Raw genomic sequence first — 17,733 nt, forward strand, 5'->3', positions numbered from 1 at the left:
TAGTCCTCCTTCTCAATAGGAATACACTTGATCACACAGTTCTTACTATAAGTGTCCCATTCTCTCTCCTTCAAGAAACTCAATTTTGTTCAGTTCAAAATTAATTCATTTGTTCAAATGCATAAGTGGTTATTATACATTTAATTAATTGTAGCACTATTTTTTTGAGGCTTAGTCTTATAGAATCATTAAATAATTACAATAAAACCAAACAGATAATAACCCAACATGGAGCCTGACACTTTTTGTACTATTGCGTAAATAATTCCTATAGCCCATTCAGGAGTATTAACTAATTGTTTTTAAAGGTCTTGGTAGCTTAGCTAATAACCTAATTTATACTTATTATTGCCACTAATCTGTTTTAGCTATGTGTTTTCTCAAGATGTTTTTGCCACACTGAAGAAAATAATATTTAACCTAATCCCCAATTTTAAGTATCACCACTGAACTTTCTTCATTTTGTTTTTCTCACTTTTTTTTTAAAGACAGCAAAAGAAATTATCATTTTAATCCACTGCTAACAGTTTTAGATTTTTCAGGTGACATCACACTGTGACATAACAAATCAAAAACTACAGCAATATCTTTTTGAAGAATTTGAATGACAGGAAATAGAAGTAGGTTAAAAATTTTTTCTTCTTGCCAAAAAGTATTTTCTTAAATAACCATCATTATAGACCTTTGTCTTACAGTCCTGTGTCACACGCCACTCTAGAATATAGTCATTTAAATATACTTTTCAAACTGAAGAAGCATTCATTGAATAACCACAAAAGTCAACAAAAAGAAGGCATACCTGTATCAATTTGAAGTAGGCCTTTTATTAAACCAAAGTCTAATAAACCCTGTCAAGTATTCACCAGCCTGTTCAAAGTCTAACCCACTTTACTGATTCCATAGTGAGTGAGAAGGAATCTTTTGCAATGGGCATTAATTACAAGAAAAAAGCAGAAGACTTGAGAAACTAATGGAGTCAGGAAACAGGTTTATAATTGAGTTCTGGTTTTCACTAACTGTGTGGCCTTAGGGACTCCATTTTTAATTCCTGCGTTTAAGTTTTCTCTACACAGAACAGGAGGATCCTAAGAGCACTCTGTCCTCACAGTGTGTAGTTAGAATCAAACATAACTATATGTATGTCACTGGATTTACTTTGGAAGTTTTAGTAAAATTTGCCGATCCTCATCGACTGATTAGGATTTGAACGAAACTTCTTTTGATTCTTTACCTGTATTTTAGTTATTAATATGTTAATTTAAATGTTTAAAGGAAGCACAAAAATGCTTGCAAAACTATTTAGCATGATCTCAACCATGTTAAAAATAATTATGTGCAGAGCAGAGATTGGTTAAGAGCTAAGCCAAAGTGTGAATAATAATTAACCATGAGAACTGAGGTAATTGTTACCTTTATCCTTCATCATTCTTGTAAAAACCGTTTTAAAGGATTTCTACAGTGGGCATCCATTATAATTTAAAAGTTGTTTAAAGAATGTCTGCATAACTGTTGTCTCCCCTTCCTTTGCTGTATGTTAACTTCAGCTATCCCTGGAATGGCTCAGAGGCCAACTCTCCCATTCTCTACACCCCAATATTCAGGCAGCAGTGCTAAGCTATAAGCAAGGCCAGCGGACTCAAACACGCTGGAAGAAAACAGAATTTCAGGTGCATTTACTGGCTATAGGGGACTCTATTTAAGGCAAATGGGTCCCGCACGTTGATATCTGGGCTTAAGGTTGAAGGCCAAGAAAACTGAAGACAAGGCTCTATATAGCCAATTGTTAACGAACTGGAACAGTCACTATCCTGGGCCCACTGAGTAACTCCCGCCTGCCTGCCTGTCCCTCCATGGCAAACTCCCAGCCCTGATCCTTAACAAGGCACAGGTCTCCAGGATCCTTTTCAGCCTAGAGCTGAGTGTGCCTCTGGTGTTACAGATTCAGAACATTACTCCTGACTGGGGGCTCTTTGGAGAGTTGCCAGGATTCACACAGGGAGCTGTAGAATCAAGTTAAATATTTTCTGTTAAAAAAATCAGTCTGGAAAGTGATGATAGTTGTGTCTTTTAAAGTGGGGATGAAAGGAGAAGGAAACGTATTATACTTACCCACAGCTACACCATGCTGCCTGCCTGGGAGAAGCACGGGGCACTGGAAAGAGAATTGTGGAAAACCTCCTGTCCTCTTGCCCTCCTGCTCTGCTACCCTACACTTCTGTGGGCATGCTATGTAATTTCTAAGTGAAGACATGGGGCCCTTGCAAATGGGGAGTAAGTGCTCATGAGTGGTTTTGTGCAGTCCAGGCCAGCCATTGCTCCTTTGGTCTCCAAGAGTAAGGTCAGGGCTTACTGGCAGCAAAAAAAATTCAAGGGGATTCTCAAGGAGCTGCTTATGCCCCAGAGGCCTTCACATCTAATTGTCTCCTTGTGCAAACTGCGAATTTTAAGCAAACCACTCTTGCTGATGGAGAAGCTAGAGAAGCTACCACCTCAAACCCACTGAGGAGATTTCATTTATTCACACGCATTCCGCCAAAGAAAGTCAGATACATTTCACAGGTTTAATGAGAAAATAAATGAGAAATCCAAAACTGTAGTAACTTATTAAAGGAAAGGGAGAATATACGGGTGACTTAATGTCCCTAGTACCTATCCTGATATTGATATTTATCATTTTCTCCTCCTCTATGTAGTAACATTTTAAAATGCATATCAGAAAAAAAAACTGAGAGGAAAAAAGCAAAGTAGGAAGATCTTTTGTATCAACAAAGTAAAAACTAAGAGGAATGGGTTGCCAATATTCCATCACGTATCTAAGTTATCTAGATGAACACTCTGCTCTTAAAAACAAAGATGCTCCCTGGACTGGATGGCTTGTTTTCGTCATGGTCAGTTTGTTAAATATACACAGACAGGGGGCTTTGACATTCTAAGATAATAGTACTATATAACAGTTCACTGACAAAAAAGGCTGGGGAATTGGTCCCAGGGTAATTCTTGGGTACCATTTTTGTTCTTACTGTACTGACTCTGGCACTTACAAATTGTGTGATCCTGGGCAAGTTACTTAACCTCTCTTGGCCTGTTATCCATCTGCAAAACAGAGATATTACCTACTTTATACAGTTACTGTGACGATAAACTGAAATAACACCTGCAAAGCAGAAGACACCTAGCAACTACTGCCAAAGGAAAGCTGTTGTTATTTTACAATGAGGAACCTACTGAATTCCTTGGAGAGGCCATGTAACTGACTTCGCTGCCTTGGCTGTTATGTTGTCTGGATGTTAAGGAAGGCCCTTCCAAGGGAATGGCTCCAATTGTTTTTTTTTCTATCTTAAGAGTACTTAGGTCTCGAGTGCCTAATTTTCATTGTAGATCACGGCATTAAAGTCTTGATCAGTTTCTCTTCTCATTTCTCAAGCATTATTTAGTCTACTTTGCTATATAATTGTCTTAAAACATTTATCTAGAAATACACCACATACAGTATTATAGGGAGACTGAAATTATTTACTGTTCTCAGACGACCATGCCATCTGTGTGCTGATATCGACTTTAAGTGTCCTAGTCACATTGTCTCTGTAAAGTATAAGCTCCTGAACCCTAAGTATCTAGAAATAAACGATAGCTTTAAGTATTACTCAGCCTACAGATGCATAGTTTTGTTTTTGATAACGATAACATTCTGTGTCTGCTTAATTTAATTGACATGTGTAGATGCTACATGCCTGACACTGGGCTAGGAATTGGGGATACAGACATGAGTTTGACTTAGTTTCTGCCCTCAAGGACCTTACATGGCCTGTCTCTCCTTGTATCAGGCCATCAGAAATGAGAGATGCACAAAAAGTAAAACCTTCCTCTGATATCTGCTTTAACAGAAATATGCTTGATGTACAATGGATTTTGCCTGGATTAAAGGTTTGTTATAGAAAAGAGTGTCACCTGAATTAGGTGCCGAGAGATGAGTAGGAGTTTCTCAAGTGGTGTCCTTAGACTGAAAAGAACAGGAAAATGGAAAGCCCAGAGGCATAAAAGTTTACAGCTGCTCAGGAACCACAAACTGTCCAGTGGGGATGGAACATTTGGTGTATGGTGGGAACTGAGGGTACAGTTTATAAAAATGGACAGGAAAAGATCCATGTCGTGAAGGACCTTGTGTGCCTCGCTGAAGGTGCTGGAATTCAATTCAGAGACTATATAAAGTCTTTAGAGGCTTTTTGGCAGCAGGTGACGTGGGTCTTTTCAGTGGGAAGAGCCTGGGCTCTGGGAGAGGAGCCAAGTGGTTATTACAATAGCCCAGTTGTGAGGCAGGCCCAGAGGAAAGCAGTGGGGCTAGAGGACTGATGGATACGTACGAGGTAGGATCCACAGAAGAGACTGACTAGTTAAGGGAGAGATGCTTTATGGGTGGATCTGATGTTCCTAACCTGGGTCACTAAATGGTGCCTTCCTTATAAGGTAAGAACATCACTTATAATCTAAGAAAACCACTTAAAATTTCTGTACTAGTAGGCACAGAAGTTTCCCTCTGTTTTTTCAGTCATCATTTATTGAGTCTCCATTTACTAAAAGACCTAGGAAGTACTCAGCTGCTACTTGGTGAACTTAATACTTCCAACATTATGACAGTATTATTAACCTCACTTTACAGAAAGGGGAAACAGGCTCGGAATGGTTAAGTGATTTGCCAAAAATCACAGGTAGCAAGTAGCAAGAGCAGAAATCCAAATCCAAGTCTGACTCCAAATCCATTCTCTTCACCTCATGTGCTCCCTCAGTATCGCCTAAAGCTATAGTAAAAGTGATGACTTTTATCAAATTCTAAGTAAAAGAATTCAATTCTTTATTCTTCTATGTTCCTATCATTTGATCTTTTTACTCAAAATATATTTACACCTCTTCATTGTCCTGATACACATTAAATATGATCGGGATGGTTCTCAGGACCAGAAGTCACCTGAGCATTTTTCCACAGGCACTTCTGCGCATGTGTGGGTTTGGAGGGTGGTGAGAGCACTGGAGGGTAATAGAGAATCTACACTGCATTTACTCCAAGGGCTTTTTGTTCTGGCGAAATTACTATTATCTAAAAACTGACATTATTGATTTACCTTTCTTTAAATCTTCTTACTTAGAAAATGACAACTGTGGACTAATAGGATCAAAACTGCATAATCCCAGGTAAATTCCCTAGTTGGTCCTCATTATTCACAGATTCTGTACTTGCAAACTTGCCACTCTAAAACGTATTTGTAATGATCAATCAATATTTGTGGGGCTCTTGCAGTCATTTGCAGATTACTGAAAAATTTGAGGAGCCAATGCACACATTCCCATCTGAGGCTGAACTAGGTAATGCTCTGCCTTATTTCAGCTCTTATAGTATAAACAAGTGTCCTTCTCATGGTCTATTTAGTGCCACATTTTTTGCATTTTTGTGCTTATTTTGGTAATTTCACTATTTAAAATGCACTCCAAACATAGTGTCATCTACTGTTCACGAGTGCAAGAAGGCTGTGATGTACTTTACTGAGCAAATATGTGTTAGATAAGCTTCATTCAGGCATGCGTTATAGTGCTGTTGGCAGGGAATTCAATGTCAATCAACCAACTCTATATATTAAATAAGGTCTCTTTTAACAAAAATTACTTAAAACAACATTATGTGATCAGAGGCTCATAGGAACCTAGCTCTATATTTCCCCCAGGAGTAATGGTTCAGTATTCAGTGTTCACAGTGACTTGGTATTGCAGAGTTATGAGGATGAACTGAGATGATCATAAATATACCTTTTAAAAAGTAGAAAGTCCTTTAATAGTATCAACAGCAAGTATCTCTTCCCTAAATTTGGCATTTAGAAAATTTCAAGTTTTTTAACATCATAATTATTTTACTTTGAAAGTTATTTTTAAATTACCACATTTTATGGTTGTAAGACCCACATTTTTTCATATTTTAAAATCTCTGAATGTGGTGTTCAAAGATAATTATAATGTGCAATTATGATCTGCAGTGTTTCTTTTTTTCTTCTTTCGTAGTGGAACATAAGTATTGGTGTGTTTTATATTCAATGTAGTCTTATATTACATGAAATAATGATATTTTATATTGACTCGCCCTTATGAGTTCTCTTCACCTAGTGCTGACTGTAACCTTTCTAAATGTGACTACTCTAACCTGACACCTTCTCCACTGAAGTTTCCCCATCCCTTTCCTTCGTTTAATAACCTCTCAGCTCTTTGTATTCCTAATCCAAATACCTTTACCTTTTTTTAAATCTATTTTTACCTTTCCTTTTTAAAAAATTTAAACTTCAAACAGACTAATTTCTAGTGTGATAATCTAATACAAAAGAAAATGTGCTAATGATATTTCCTTGGGATAAAAATATTTAATTGCCTATATTTGCAAGTCAGTCTGGAAAGTAAGTTAGGGAATACTGTCCAGAATCTTTCACAAATAATACAGTAACACAGGCCCTCTCAAGTGGTGCCAGGAAGAACACCTCTCCCCAACCTCGTTCTTTTTGGTAAAGTCTAACACCTTCCTTTCCCCCTTTTATAGCGGCCCGAGTGAAATCATTTTTTTTTTCTTGTAAACTAACAGACTCATTTCTTTTGGACTCTCACTCCACCAACTGCTCCCAGGTATGAATGCTTTATTTTTATTTTATAAAAAATGAAACAGGAATCTCAGAGTTGACTCTGGGGAGGCAGAGCAGTGACTGAGGAACAGCATCTCCGCTTTGATCTTCGGCAGGTGCCCCCACCTCCTTGTTAACCTTACCTCCTTTGCTAACTGCTAGACGCTACTATCTCCTTTGCAGTCATCCATACTGCTTGGCTACAGAAAGAGTGATCCCACAACAGAAGGATAGGTTCTATGAGAAGAAAGCCCCAGGTCCTTCCATGGAAATGTACTGGACTCTAGGACAACAGAGACATACTGGGGCCATTGGGAAGCAGAGATGTGGCTTAGGGAAAACTGATCCCAAATTATATTGGAGAGTTACTGCTTATAAAATACTTGTTACACGTAAAACCAGAGTATTACTTGCTGTACTTTTATTTAAATGGGTGTCTAAAAATAATAAATTTTCCCTCTCAAAATGCATAGCTAATAGTGAAAAGTACATTCTAGAGTGATCTCCCAGAGCCTGGTTGTTTAGCCAAAGATGGAGATCGAGAGGTGAGGGCAAGAGGGCAGTGATGTCTCTTTTTGATTCAAGTTTTCATCTCCAAGTGACACTTTCAGCCTAAGGTGTCCCTGGGTAGTGAGTACATGTGTTAAGTAATCACAAATAAACTTATTATTTCCTGCATTTTACACTGATTTTTTCTATTCATAATTGACAAACATTTTCATCTACATAGTTGGTTTTCCGTATGGATCATTAAAGCGGTCGTCGTTCTCCATGTAAAATGGCTCTTGGTTCAAGTTCATGGAGACGATTATCAACAAGGCTGAAAAGTTTACAGTAACAGTAATTAGCCTAATATCAACCTGTGTAATTCAATGTCTGACCATCAAAAGGGCTCAAGAAATTGCAGCATTTTCATGTTTCTGGGAAGTAGAGGACAATGATTAGTGGCAGGCCCAGTGATGAGTTATCCCTAACACAAGACATTTCTCTTACTATGGATTCAGGAAACAGAAGTCGGACTGAACTCCAAATCTGCTTAGGACTTACCAAGGACAGATGGTTTGCCAAATAGTTAGGATTAAGAATTAGGCAATAATACTCTGGACATTTGTGTCGCCTGTCCTTGCACTCTAAAACTTTACCCACAGTTCTAAATGGCTGATGTAAGTATGTGCTATTGGTTGATCAGCAGGATGCTATTTTCTTTCCCAATGAAAGAGAAAGGGTGGGGAATAAAATGAAAATACCCTTTTGAGGGTAAAACCTACAGTTAATCAACCATAATTTATGGGTCTGTGAAAGCTGTAAAATTTCACAGTGTGTTAGTTGCACTTGTATCCCTCTGACTTGAAGAAACCAAAAGCACTCTGGATCCACTGCATGTTTTGGAGTTCTACCCAGTCTCTCTCCTGCAGTCAGTGCTGGCCTGGCTTAGGAAGGCCCCCTGGACTCCTCATCTAACCCCATGGCTCACACACAAAAACAGAGAATGGATTTACTTTACCTCTTGCTTCTCCCCAACAAGATAACTGCACTAAATCTAATTCCAAAATATTCTGAGCCAAACCTTAGGTCTATTTGAGGTATTCTTTTAAATGAAAGGACAAAAGGAAAATAAATGGGTGCACAATTAAAAAGGTTTCAAGATATTGTTCTAGCTAATGATCTTAGTATCTTTTGTAAGCCACAGACACGCAGGAATGAATTCAAAGACATAAGCAAAATCAGTACCTTCCCAAATAGTGAAAAAATGACTTTACAACCCAGAGTAGATCACGCCATAATGAATTTTGCTACTCTGAAAATCTACTATCTCTAGGAGGCAGGAATTTCCTCATATTTAGCCAGGGATACAAATAGTTTGGGATCAGCTTAATTACTGGTCTGTTTTTGTCTACTCTTTTTAGTTTACAGTTGCTGATTAACTTCAAGGGGGGGAGTTCGCATGCTGAAAAGAGACTATGCCTGTTGAAACTTAACAAGAAAGTGAGAAATTAATGAAATAGAAGAAACTATTTGTTCAATACTAGTCAAGTCCTGTCACTAAAGGTATCATTTCATTTTAATTTCTACCACTGATTAATAAAACATGTATATCAAAGTCTTTAAAAATACAAAAGCCATTTTAAAGGAATAGGGCCATATTTTGAAGGAAACTCAGGCTCATAGCACTTGGCCTATTTCAATCTCACTGTACCACATGTAAGAATTGCTTTTGTATCGATAGAGACATCTTTAGTAGGACCACAGGCTTCAGGCTTATACCCAAGAAGAACATGGCTTAAACATAGCCAGGACAAGGTTAGTGGCTCATCTCAAAATCTGTTTGGCACTGACAGGCTAAGGGTACCCTGTGCATGCCTGTTTTTCCCACTTTTCTGTATCACTGGCCAAAAACAAACAAACAAAAGCATACACACACACACACACACACACACACACACACACACACACACACTGATGAGACAATGGAAAGGAATAAGTTGCAGTTGGCTTGTAAGTAACATGTCAAGTACCTGGGATGCTCTCTAATTTCCTCCTGAGCTCTTCATTTTCTTGCTGCAGTGAAATAACCTCCTGCTCCAGCTCTTGGCATCTAGGACAGTAGCCTTCCTCTTCCTCCTCCTCTTCCTCCTCTGGCAGTGTAGAAGAAGATGGATGGCCGTGGGATTCAGATGTTGCTGGGGAAGTCCAGCCACCTAGTGTATGCACGGGGGAGGTTGACAGAGGATCCACGTCGGCCAGGTGGCCATACTCACTGACTGATGAGGGGTTTGGAGTCGGAAAGCTCCCCGAGAGCAGGTAATTTTGTAGGGAGTCAGTGAAAACTCTCAAAAAGGCAGAAGTTTGTTGTTTCCTTTGCATATACTGCATCTCTATGTCTACATTGTCTGAGGTCTGACTGTGGACCCCTTTCCCAATGTGACACTGCTCCTGTCTTTCAGTATAACTCGAGCCTTCTTGCTTTACATAAGAAATCATGGATTGGGAATGGCTGGAGTCCAGAAGTTTTCCTCCACAATTTAAGAGGCTCAGAACTCGACTGCACTGTTGGGCAAAGGCATCCAAGATCATTCGACTCTCTGAAACACATGAAAGGACACATCAGAGATCAATAACCAAAAGCAAGGGATGAGTAAGGTCCTCAATTTTGAGTTTAACATTCAAAAATGTTAAAAATATGTATTTGTTTCTACTCTATCACAAATCGAGGTGACATGGCGAGTCCACTTTTAATAGGATGCATATATAGCTTCCTGTTGTTCTGCGACTGGTGGGGTGCCTGATGAGTTACCCCCAGCCCTTTACTCTGGGAAACGGCTGGACAACAACTTTAGAGTATCATACAGAGATCTCTCTCTTTGTGGCATTAACTGGCCTGCACAGGTCTGAACTCGCACCTTTGGCTTCATTAATATCTTTAATGAATCGAGCCAGCCACTGCAGACTCAATTCCTCATTGACAGAAGGGCTTAGAGCAATCATTACTTCTATTTCTGGAGTGCCCTCGTGCCCTTGCTATTAATCAGCTGATACAATCCTGCTGAGAGTACGTGGCTCCCACATACAAACTGAAGATAAGTCTTTTAGAAGAACTCACTAGACATGGAGGTAAAACAAAGAGTGGACCTATAAGGCAGATGATGATAGCTCAAAAGCAAAACTCTATGTGCCATCCAATAACTTTCTTTTAACTTATCTGCCAACATGGATATTATGTCAAGGCCAATGTTTAGGCTGATCTATACAGTATCATCTGAAAAGCAGTAGTGCTCTTTTTAGAACCTCTTCCATTAGATTGCCAAATCTCCTAAAATGGCTTGTGCTGAGAGTGCTGGTTAGTTCACATACATGAATTCCAAAGCATATTAACTGTTAATCAGTAAAGAGCAAAAAACAAACAGAAAGCAATCAATTCACTGAAAAAAAAAAAAAAAAAGACAAAAAAACCTCTAAATTGTGAAAATGTGACTTGATGTCATCAGTCTAAGGATCTTGAAAATTCACTCTAACGTAAACGTCACAAGGCAGATTCTCTCCTGACTGCCACCCAGAATAGGCTATTTACAAATAGAGAGAGATACTTTTTAGGGCTTACAGAGTGGTATGAGGATTTTCTCTCCCCACACCCAGAAAAATGGCAACAAAATAGTGTAGATTTTTGATGCTAATAACTATTGTTTATGACAGTAACTAGCTACTGCTGTCTCTGAAAATGCTGACCAGTTGTATTCTTCCCCAGAAAACAAACAAAAGCCACAACTTTTAAAATGAAAAATGGTGAGATCTTCAAGGGCTTCTACGGAATCAATGAACCAGAATAGTTGTGATCAGAAATTATTTCTTCAGAAAATCCAGGATGTATGACCAATGAAACCACCCTTCAGAAACCTGCACATAGTACTACATGCTCCATTTTGTACTATTCTTTTCTGAGTAACTAAGATATTGGGGTCCAAGTCTCCTTTTTAAATTATTTAATAAGAACGTAAAGCCTACAGCACAGTGCCTGGCAAACAGGAAGCATCCCTCACATCTCCCAAAGCTATAAAATGCTACTATTCCTGGATCCCTCTGAAAAAATGACAAATCAGAATATGCAGGCTAGTACTCTTCAGTTCAGGAGAGGAAGAGAGACAGTACAGTCTATGAAGCCAGTAAGTCTGAGTGCCCTGGGGTTTCAGGGCCAGCATAGTACCTCAAGAAATATTTACTGAATACATGCAAGAGCTCTTGTTAAAAAAAAAAAAAAAAAGAGACTCTTAGTTTATGGCATTTTCAGATTTACTTGGCTGGGATGGCGGTGGCAAGACCACTTAGGCAGGCTGAGAGTCCACAGGATTATTTTCTTCTCGGCAGAGCGCATCCTCATTCTAAGGAGCAGTACTGCCCTAGACACAGGCAGGAGGGCCCAGCCTAGACCCTCCTGCTCCAGCCCTCCCTCTCCCCAAGGCTAAGTACCCAAGATCCAGGAACTCAAACTGCTTAGAGGGCCTGTGGTCTCTTCCCTGAGCCATCCTCCCCAAGACAGACCATGGTACCAGAGCTGGGGCATCCATATGTGTGTGTAAGAACTCTCTCCTAGAGGAAGATGAAGCTAGGGGTGGGAAGAAAAGGCCATGAGTTGCTGCAAACTCCAAAGTCAAACCTGGTCAGTATGAAGGTGTCTTTGTCAGGGTAGGTGGACAGAACTTTTTAAAGTTAGCCCGATTCATGCCTCTTAATTATTTAGACATAGGGCTTGCATTTTTAAAAATTTTATTAGTTTCAAGTATACAGGACATTGGTTAGACATTTATATAGTTTATAAATCGATCCTCTTAACTGCTCTTTCTCTCCTCTGGCTCTCCACCTAGCCAATACATTAATGCTAACTGAATTCTACAGGTCTGCGTTTGTACTCTTGTCTCGAATCCCTCAAATATCAGGCAAAGACCTGTTTTTTACACAATTATTTTGAATGCTGAAGAAGAAACCAAATGCTGGGTATAGTTTCAGGCTAGAATTGATTGATGGGACTGTGAACTTGGCTGAAGGAGCTGCCAACATAAAGTCTTCTTACTATGTTGGAGAAAAAGGGATGTGGACATAGAAAGTATCTTTCACACACCAAGCACTCGAACTGATGATGTCGCCTCTGCCCCCTGCCAGGTGAAATGAAGAACTGAGCTCATAATGTAAATCAACACTAATGGGGGGAAGGCTTCAAATATTGGGGTATCATTTCTTTATAATGACCAAAACCAAATAAACAAAAAAGTAAACAGCTAAACGATATAAGTGGGGAGATTTAAGATGTTGCAATCTCATTTCTTTACTTGGAGGTTTTTGTTCTTTTATTAGTAAAATCAAAGAATGATATTGATTGGGAATTCTCAATGCTAGCACACTCGCAGTTTTCATTCATTTTAATCCTATAATCCCATTCTAGACCTGAAGTTGTATTTACTGTTTGCATTTTAATCAGCATAGTCCCAATTGATTTACAGCCTATACACCATTAACATAACCTTGATGAAAGGAAAATATGAAAAGAAAGGCTAAAATAGAATTGTTTAGAAAGAATTGCTCAATATATTTGTTCTATGTCCTAAAGAACACTCAGTATTTTAAATCATATTGATAAAATCACATTAGGGTATAGATTTTAAGGAAAAAATCTGACTTAGGGACAAGTATGATTTGTTTTCTTAATTGAAGGATAAACTTGTAATATGCTGAGAAAAAAATCATTATGTACTACCCTACATTATGAAGATAATGTATTAAAGTGCACTCAGAATATCAGAAAATAGCTACAATCATAAAACAGTTCTTGCCTGCAGTTTTTTTAAATGCTTCATTCTTAGAAATGATATATACAAAAAGAGCAACTATAACCCTTAAAATCGAATTTCTCTTTTCAGTATCTTAACATATTTGAATAATATTTTAATATTTGAATAGTATTTTACACTGAAGAGTGTGATGAAAAATATTACTATTATATTTCATAGAACACAGTAAATCTTTCCACTTAATACATACTGCAGCCAACAATACTTTAGCTTTCTAGATAGAATTACAAATGCAAGTACTGTGTGATGCCCATTCTTGCTAAAAAATGGAGAAAAGTTCTGTTTTCATATGAACACAACTGAATGGCCACTGATCCATGATTCACAACTGAGCTAAGAATGACATGTATTTTGAATTTTTTTTTAACTTTTTTTCCCCCTAGTCACAGAATACTCCACTCAGATGATGGCAGGGAAGGACAGTCAGCAATTTACAAAAGAGCTTTAAAACTACTTACTTTGCCCCTAACTTTGCTAAAATTAAACACCATGAAATGTTAATAAATCATAATCACAAAGCATTCTAAAATGGCCACTTCCAATTTATTTTGCTTTGTTGTGCAGTCTGTTGGGAGATAATATCATGCTGCAAATGTGCCTAGTCTGATTCCAAAATCTGAACCCATGATTATTTTTTTAATTAAAAAAAATTCATTTTTAGAAATTCTTTGGAATTTAAGTGGTTTAATCCATCCTAAATCTGATAAGTGAATAAGAAGAGGTATGGGAACTCAGCAATCAAACACAGGCTTCCTACTTTAATGTCCTTCTTTGTAAGTAAAGCCTTGAATGGAATTTGCCCATCACAGCATATCCCCAAGAGCATTCTGTTTCTATGAAGGAGATCACAGCAGTCGAGAGTAGTGGTAACCTTTTGATTTTAGCCCAATGAAGGGTGAAATATATTAATATTAAAAAATGCAGAAGCAGAAAAAATTTTGTGACCTACTATCATGTATCCATATATCTACCTAAAGGATTTTCGGCTAGTTCAAAATAGATAATTTCTTTAAAACATTAATATAACTTCATTTTAAGACAAGACTTCATGGTTTAGAAAATAGAAGTTAAAAAATGAAAGCCTCTTTGGAAGCATCAACCTTGTCTTAAATCAATTAACTATGTCTTACAAAAAAAAAATGCCATCCCATTTTTTTTCATAATGGCAAACATCAACACAGCAAAACAGGATGCAATTTTTCTAAATAAATAAATCAATGATGTGTCAAAAATTAACAGATGAGTTAATATACTTGGTGCTATCAAAACCAGATGGTGCTTCCTAATACTCATCCTGCTCAGTCAATCCTTGAATATTTTCTGGACCATCGGTATATAAAATAGGATGCTGCTATTTGTGATGGCAAACAAAAGCAATCATGCCTGCCAAGCACATACTATAACAGGCAGCATTTCAGCTCTGCTAGACAGAAAGTAATTAGAATGCTTTTAATGTCCAAAAGAATGATGCTGATAGGCTGCCACAGATGTGTAGATTTATGAATATTTATATGGTGGTTTATAGCTGACACTTTTATCAGTTGAAGAAGATAAAATATCTGCCTGACTCAAAAGCTTGACAGTCAGGTTAATAAAATCTCATTAAAGAGAATGACCTATGCAATTATATAGGATTTATTGTAATTCATTTTTGATTGTACTCTGCTTAAAGATGCAATTTCCCATTTCCTGATGCCAAATTTAGGCTGCATATCAAGATCTACGTGGGTTTTAACTCTAAGCCTCCCACAGAGGAAAAATATGCTTTTAAAACCATGGTATATTATGCCTTTTAAGGAAAATTATACTCTTCATGAGATTTTATAAGAATGTTGAAAAAAATCTATTTTTAATCACATGTTTCTCCTCTCAATGGTTTATGGCCCTTAATGGCAAATAAGATTCACTTCAACCCTTTCATGTTTTCATTGCACTTGCTCTGGACACTCAGTCATCTCTCTTCTTCTATCCTTGATTCATTTAATCATATTGATATTCTGACTATTTCCGGTTTACTAGGTGGCCTAAGATATTTCAATAATACTTTTCGTGAGGGTGCAACAAGCAAATGACTCCCACCCCCACCCAGTATGCTTAAATGGCCATCCCTCTGTGCACACATGCTCATTGGTTCAAAGTGAAACCACTAGTTCCTCAAAGAGCCAATCAGGTGACTGTCCCTCTGATGGCCACTCACATTACAATGCCTGTTAAGAAATGGCTTTGTCCATCAATGATTAATATTATGATCACAATTCATGATGTCTAGTACTATGAGCTTTTTTTTTTTTTTTTTTGCCTCAGACTATTTTCTTTACTTCATGGAAGACACCTACCATTTAATTCACATCTTTCCAACAAGCACGTGACATCCTGTCCTTGGTGTTATCATGCTTACCTCTCTTAAAAAGAGCTTGTTGATGCCCCCTCAAACTCCCTTTGAGGGGGCATCAACAAGCCCATTTTCATTCCTTTAGATTGAGTGATGTGATTTCCATCTGGGGACAGAGACATCATAAACTAGACAGAACATTAGAAGAAACACTGAAAGAACATTTAGGACAAGGTGAGAAAGAAAAAAAAGACAAAAACAAAAAACCACAACCAAAAAGCTACATATGAATGAAAGATAGCAGGGAAACTGCCAGAGTAGGAAGGACCATAGACAGGATAGCAAGTGACTGGTGCAGAGAAAAGAAGGAATAAAACAAGATTAGAACTATGGATAAAAATGGAAATGAGAGGGGGCAGATTTATAGTGTATAAAGTAAGTAAAAGACTGAAAGTCAGCAAAGACTGAAAAGAGAAAGCGAGATGAGATTAAAGACTCAACTGGGCAGAAGAGGGGGAAAACCCCAATGAACATGGTGGAACTGAGATTATGCAAAGGAGTAAGCAATATATAGAAAAAGGGAAAAGAATACAAATTCCTGAAAAACGAGATTAAAAAACAGAAAGATAAGCAGAGCTGAGGAATAAAACTGGGCATGAACAAGTAGCAGTATAGAAAAAAAAGACTCCAAACCCAAAGAAAAGAACACAAACCTCAAGAGGTGGAAACAGAAGAAAAATGTGGAAAAAGGAAGTGGGTGAGGAACCTAAAATCGAATATAAAAACACAATACTGGGCCAGGAACAACTTAAAAAACACACACACACACCCATAAACAATTAAGGACATCCACATAAGAAACCCACTCAAAGCCATCAAACATCTCCGAATCAGTGAGGGATGTGATAGAATAAGTCTTCACTATAACCTGTAATTAGATTTTCTTTCTCAAAACCAATCCTTCATGTGTCAAAATATTGACAAACAGAACATTAGCGTAGGCATCTATAACTCATTTAGAAACAATGCTCATATTTTCATTAGAAATAAAGCCTTGGATTCATTGATATGCAGACTTGGGGGGGAGGGGAGCCTCCAAAGTGCTATAAAAGGCCTGAGTTAGTTCAGATAAGCGGAATGAACGTGGCTGCCAGTCCTCAAGGAGTGGAGAGCGTCCTAGGTCGCAGGCCCCACGCTCTGGCCTTTCCACTATCCCATCTCCATTCCCGCAGCCGGGTAGGACACCTGGCCTTTTCCCAAGGGGCCGCCTTCAGGCTCCCGGTAATGGATTAGAATCTTGTACCCTGGGGTGTTAGCGCCCAACGAAGCATTTCCGCAGGCCCCGGCCCAGAAGCTCCGGGGCGCGGGACCCGCGGCGTAGCCGTGTCCCACCCCGTAGGGGGTGTTGTGGATGGAGGGCCTGGAGCGCCGAGGCTCTCGGGGCTGGGAGGAGGGGCGGGATGTCTCCTTCCCCGAAGTTGGCCCTAGGGGCGAGCGCCAGTTCCACCGCATCGCTGGCGTAGAGGAGCCAGGAGTCTCACAACCGCGTGGCTGGGGTTTTGGGGTGGGTGGGTGGGGAAAGAGAGGAGCAACGAAAGAGGTACAGAGACACCGCGCGCACAAGAGCCTGCTGAGTAGACAGCAAAAGAGAGAGCATCAAAGCGATGGAGAAAAGGAGGGCCAGTAGGCAAAGAAAAAAAAAACAAATGAAAGAAATAGGTAAATGGAAGTGGAAAGGAAAAAGTGAAGCAGCGGAGGAAAAGGGGAGGGCGTCCCAGAGACCCTACAGAGTAGCTCAAGCTTCGCTGGGAGCTGCCTCGGCTGTCACCCTAGGGTGTCCGGTCTCAATCCAGGGCCGCGCGCGGCTTCGGCGCCAGAGCTGCCTGCCAGGTCCCCGCTCGAACAATTCCCGCCGATGCGCTCGGTGGGCGCCAAGCCGAATTCGGGCGGCGGAGCCACCTGTTAGGTGGCGCGCGCGCCGTCGGAAGCTCGGGATGCGGCGACAGCGCCTCAGAATTCTCCAGAAGTTGCTGCCCGCGCGGGGAGGCCTCCGGGGCGTGCCCCCCCCACTCTCCCCTCACGCTCCCCGGCCAGGCCCATCGCGCCGGAGGGTGTCCGGGGTCCCCAGCCTCCCCTTCCTCGGTCCCCACTACTCCCCCCGCCGGAGCGGGAAGGAAAGTTGCGCCCAAGAGTTGGTACCTGCGCTGAGCTCAGAATTCTCCAGAAGTTGCTGCCCGCGCGGGGAGGCCTCCGGGGCGTGCCCCCCCCACTCTCCCCTCACGCTCCCCGGCCAGGCCCATCGCGCCGGAGGGTGTCCGGGGTCCCCAGCCTCCCCTTCCTCGGTCCCCACTACTCCCCCCGCCGGAGCGGGAAGGAAAGTTGCGCCCAAGAGTTGGTACCTGCGCTGAGCTCT

The 17,733-nt window shown here is 39.9% G+C and overlaps 1 protein-coding gene across 1 annotated transcript in view; it reads right to left on the minus strand.

Annotated features, from left to right (window-relative positions):
* The window catches only part of BEND4 (BEN domain containing 4), a 33,173-nt gene that overhangs the window by 15,084 nt on the left and 356 nt on the right, over positions 1-17,733 (minus strand). Inside the window, exons 2-3 of the mRNA XM_025040231.1 lie at positions 17,602-17,731; positions 9,167-9,733 (exon numbers count right to left, since the gene is read on the minus strand). Coding sequence (XP_024895999.1) covers positions 9,167-9,733; positions 17,602-17,731 — 697 coding nt within the window. The remainder of the gene's footprint in view (positions 1-9,166; positions 9,734-17,601; positions 17,732-17,733) is intronic.

Source organism: Pteropus alecto, unplaced genomic scaffold, assembly GCF_000325575.1.
Source record: "Pteropus alecto unplaced genomic scaffold, ASM32557v1 scaffold57, whole genome shotgun sequence".
Taxonomy (NCBI): domain Eukaryota; kingdom Metazoa; phylum Chordata; class Mammalia; order Chiroptera; family Pteropodidae; genus Pteropus; species Pteropus alecto.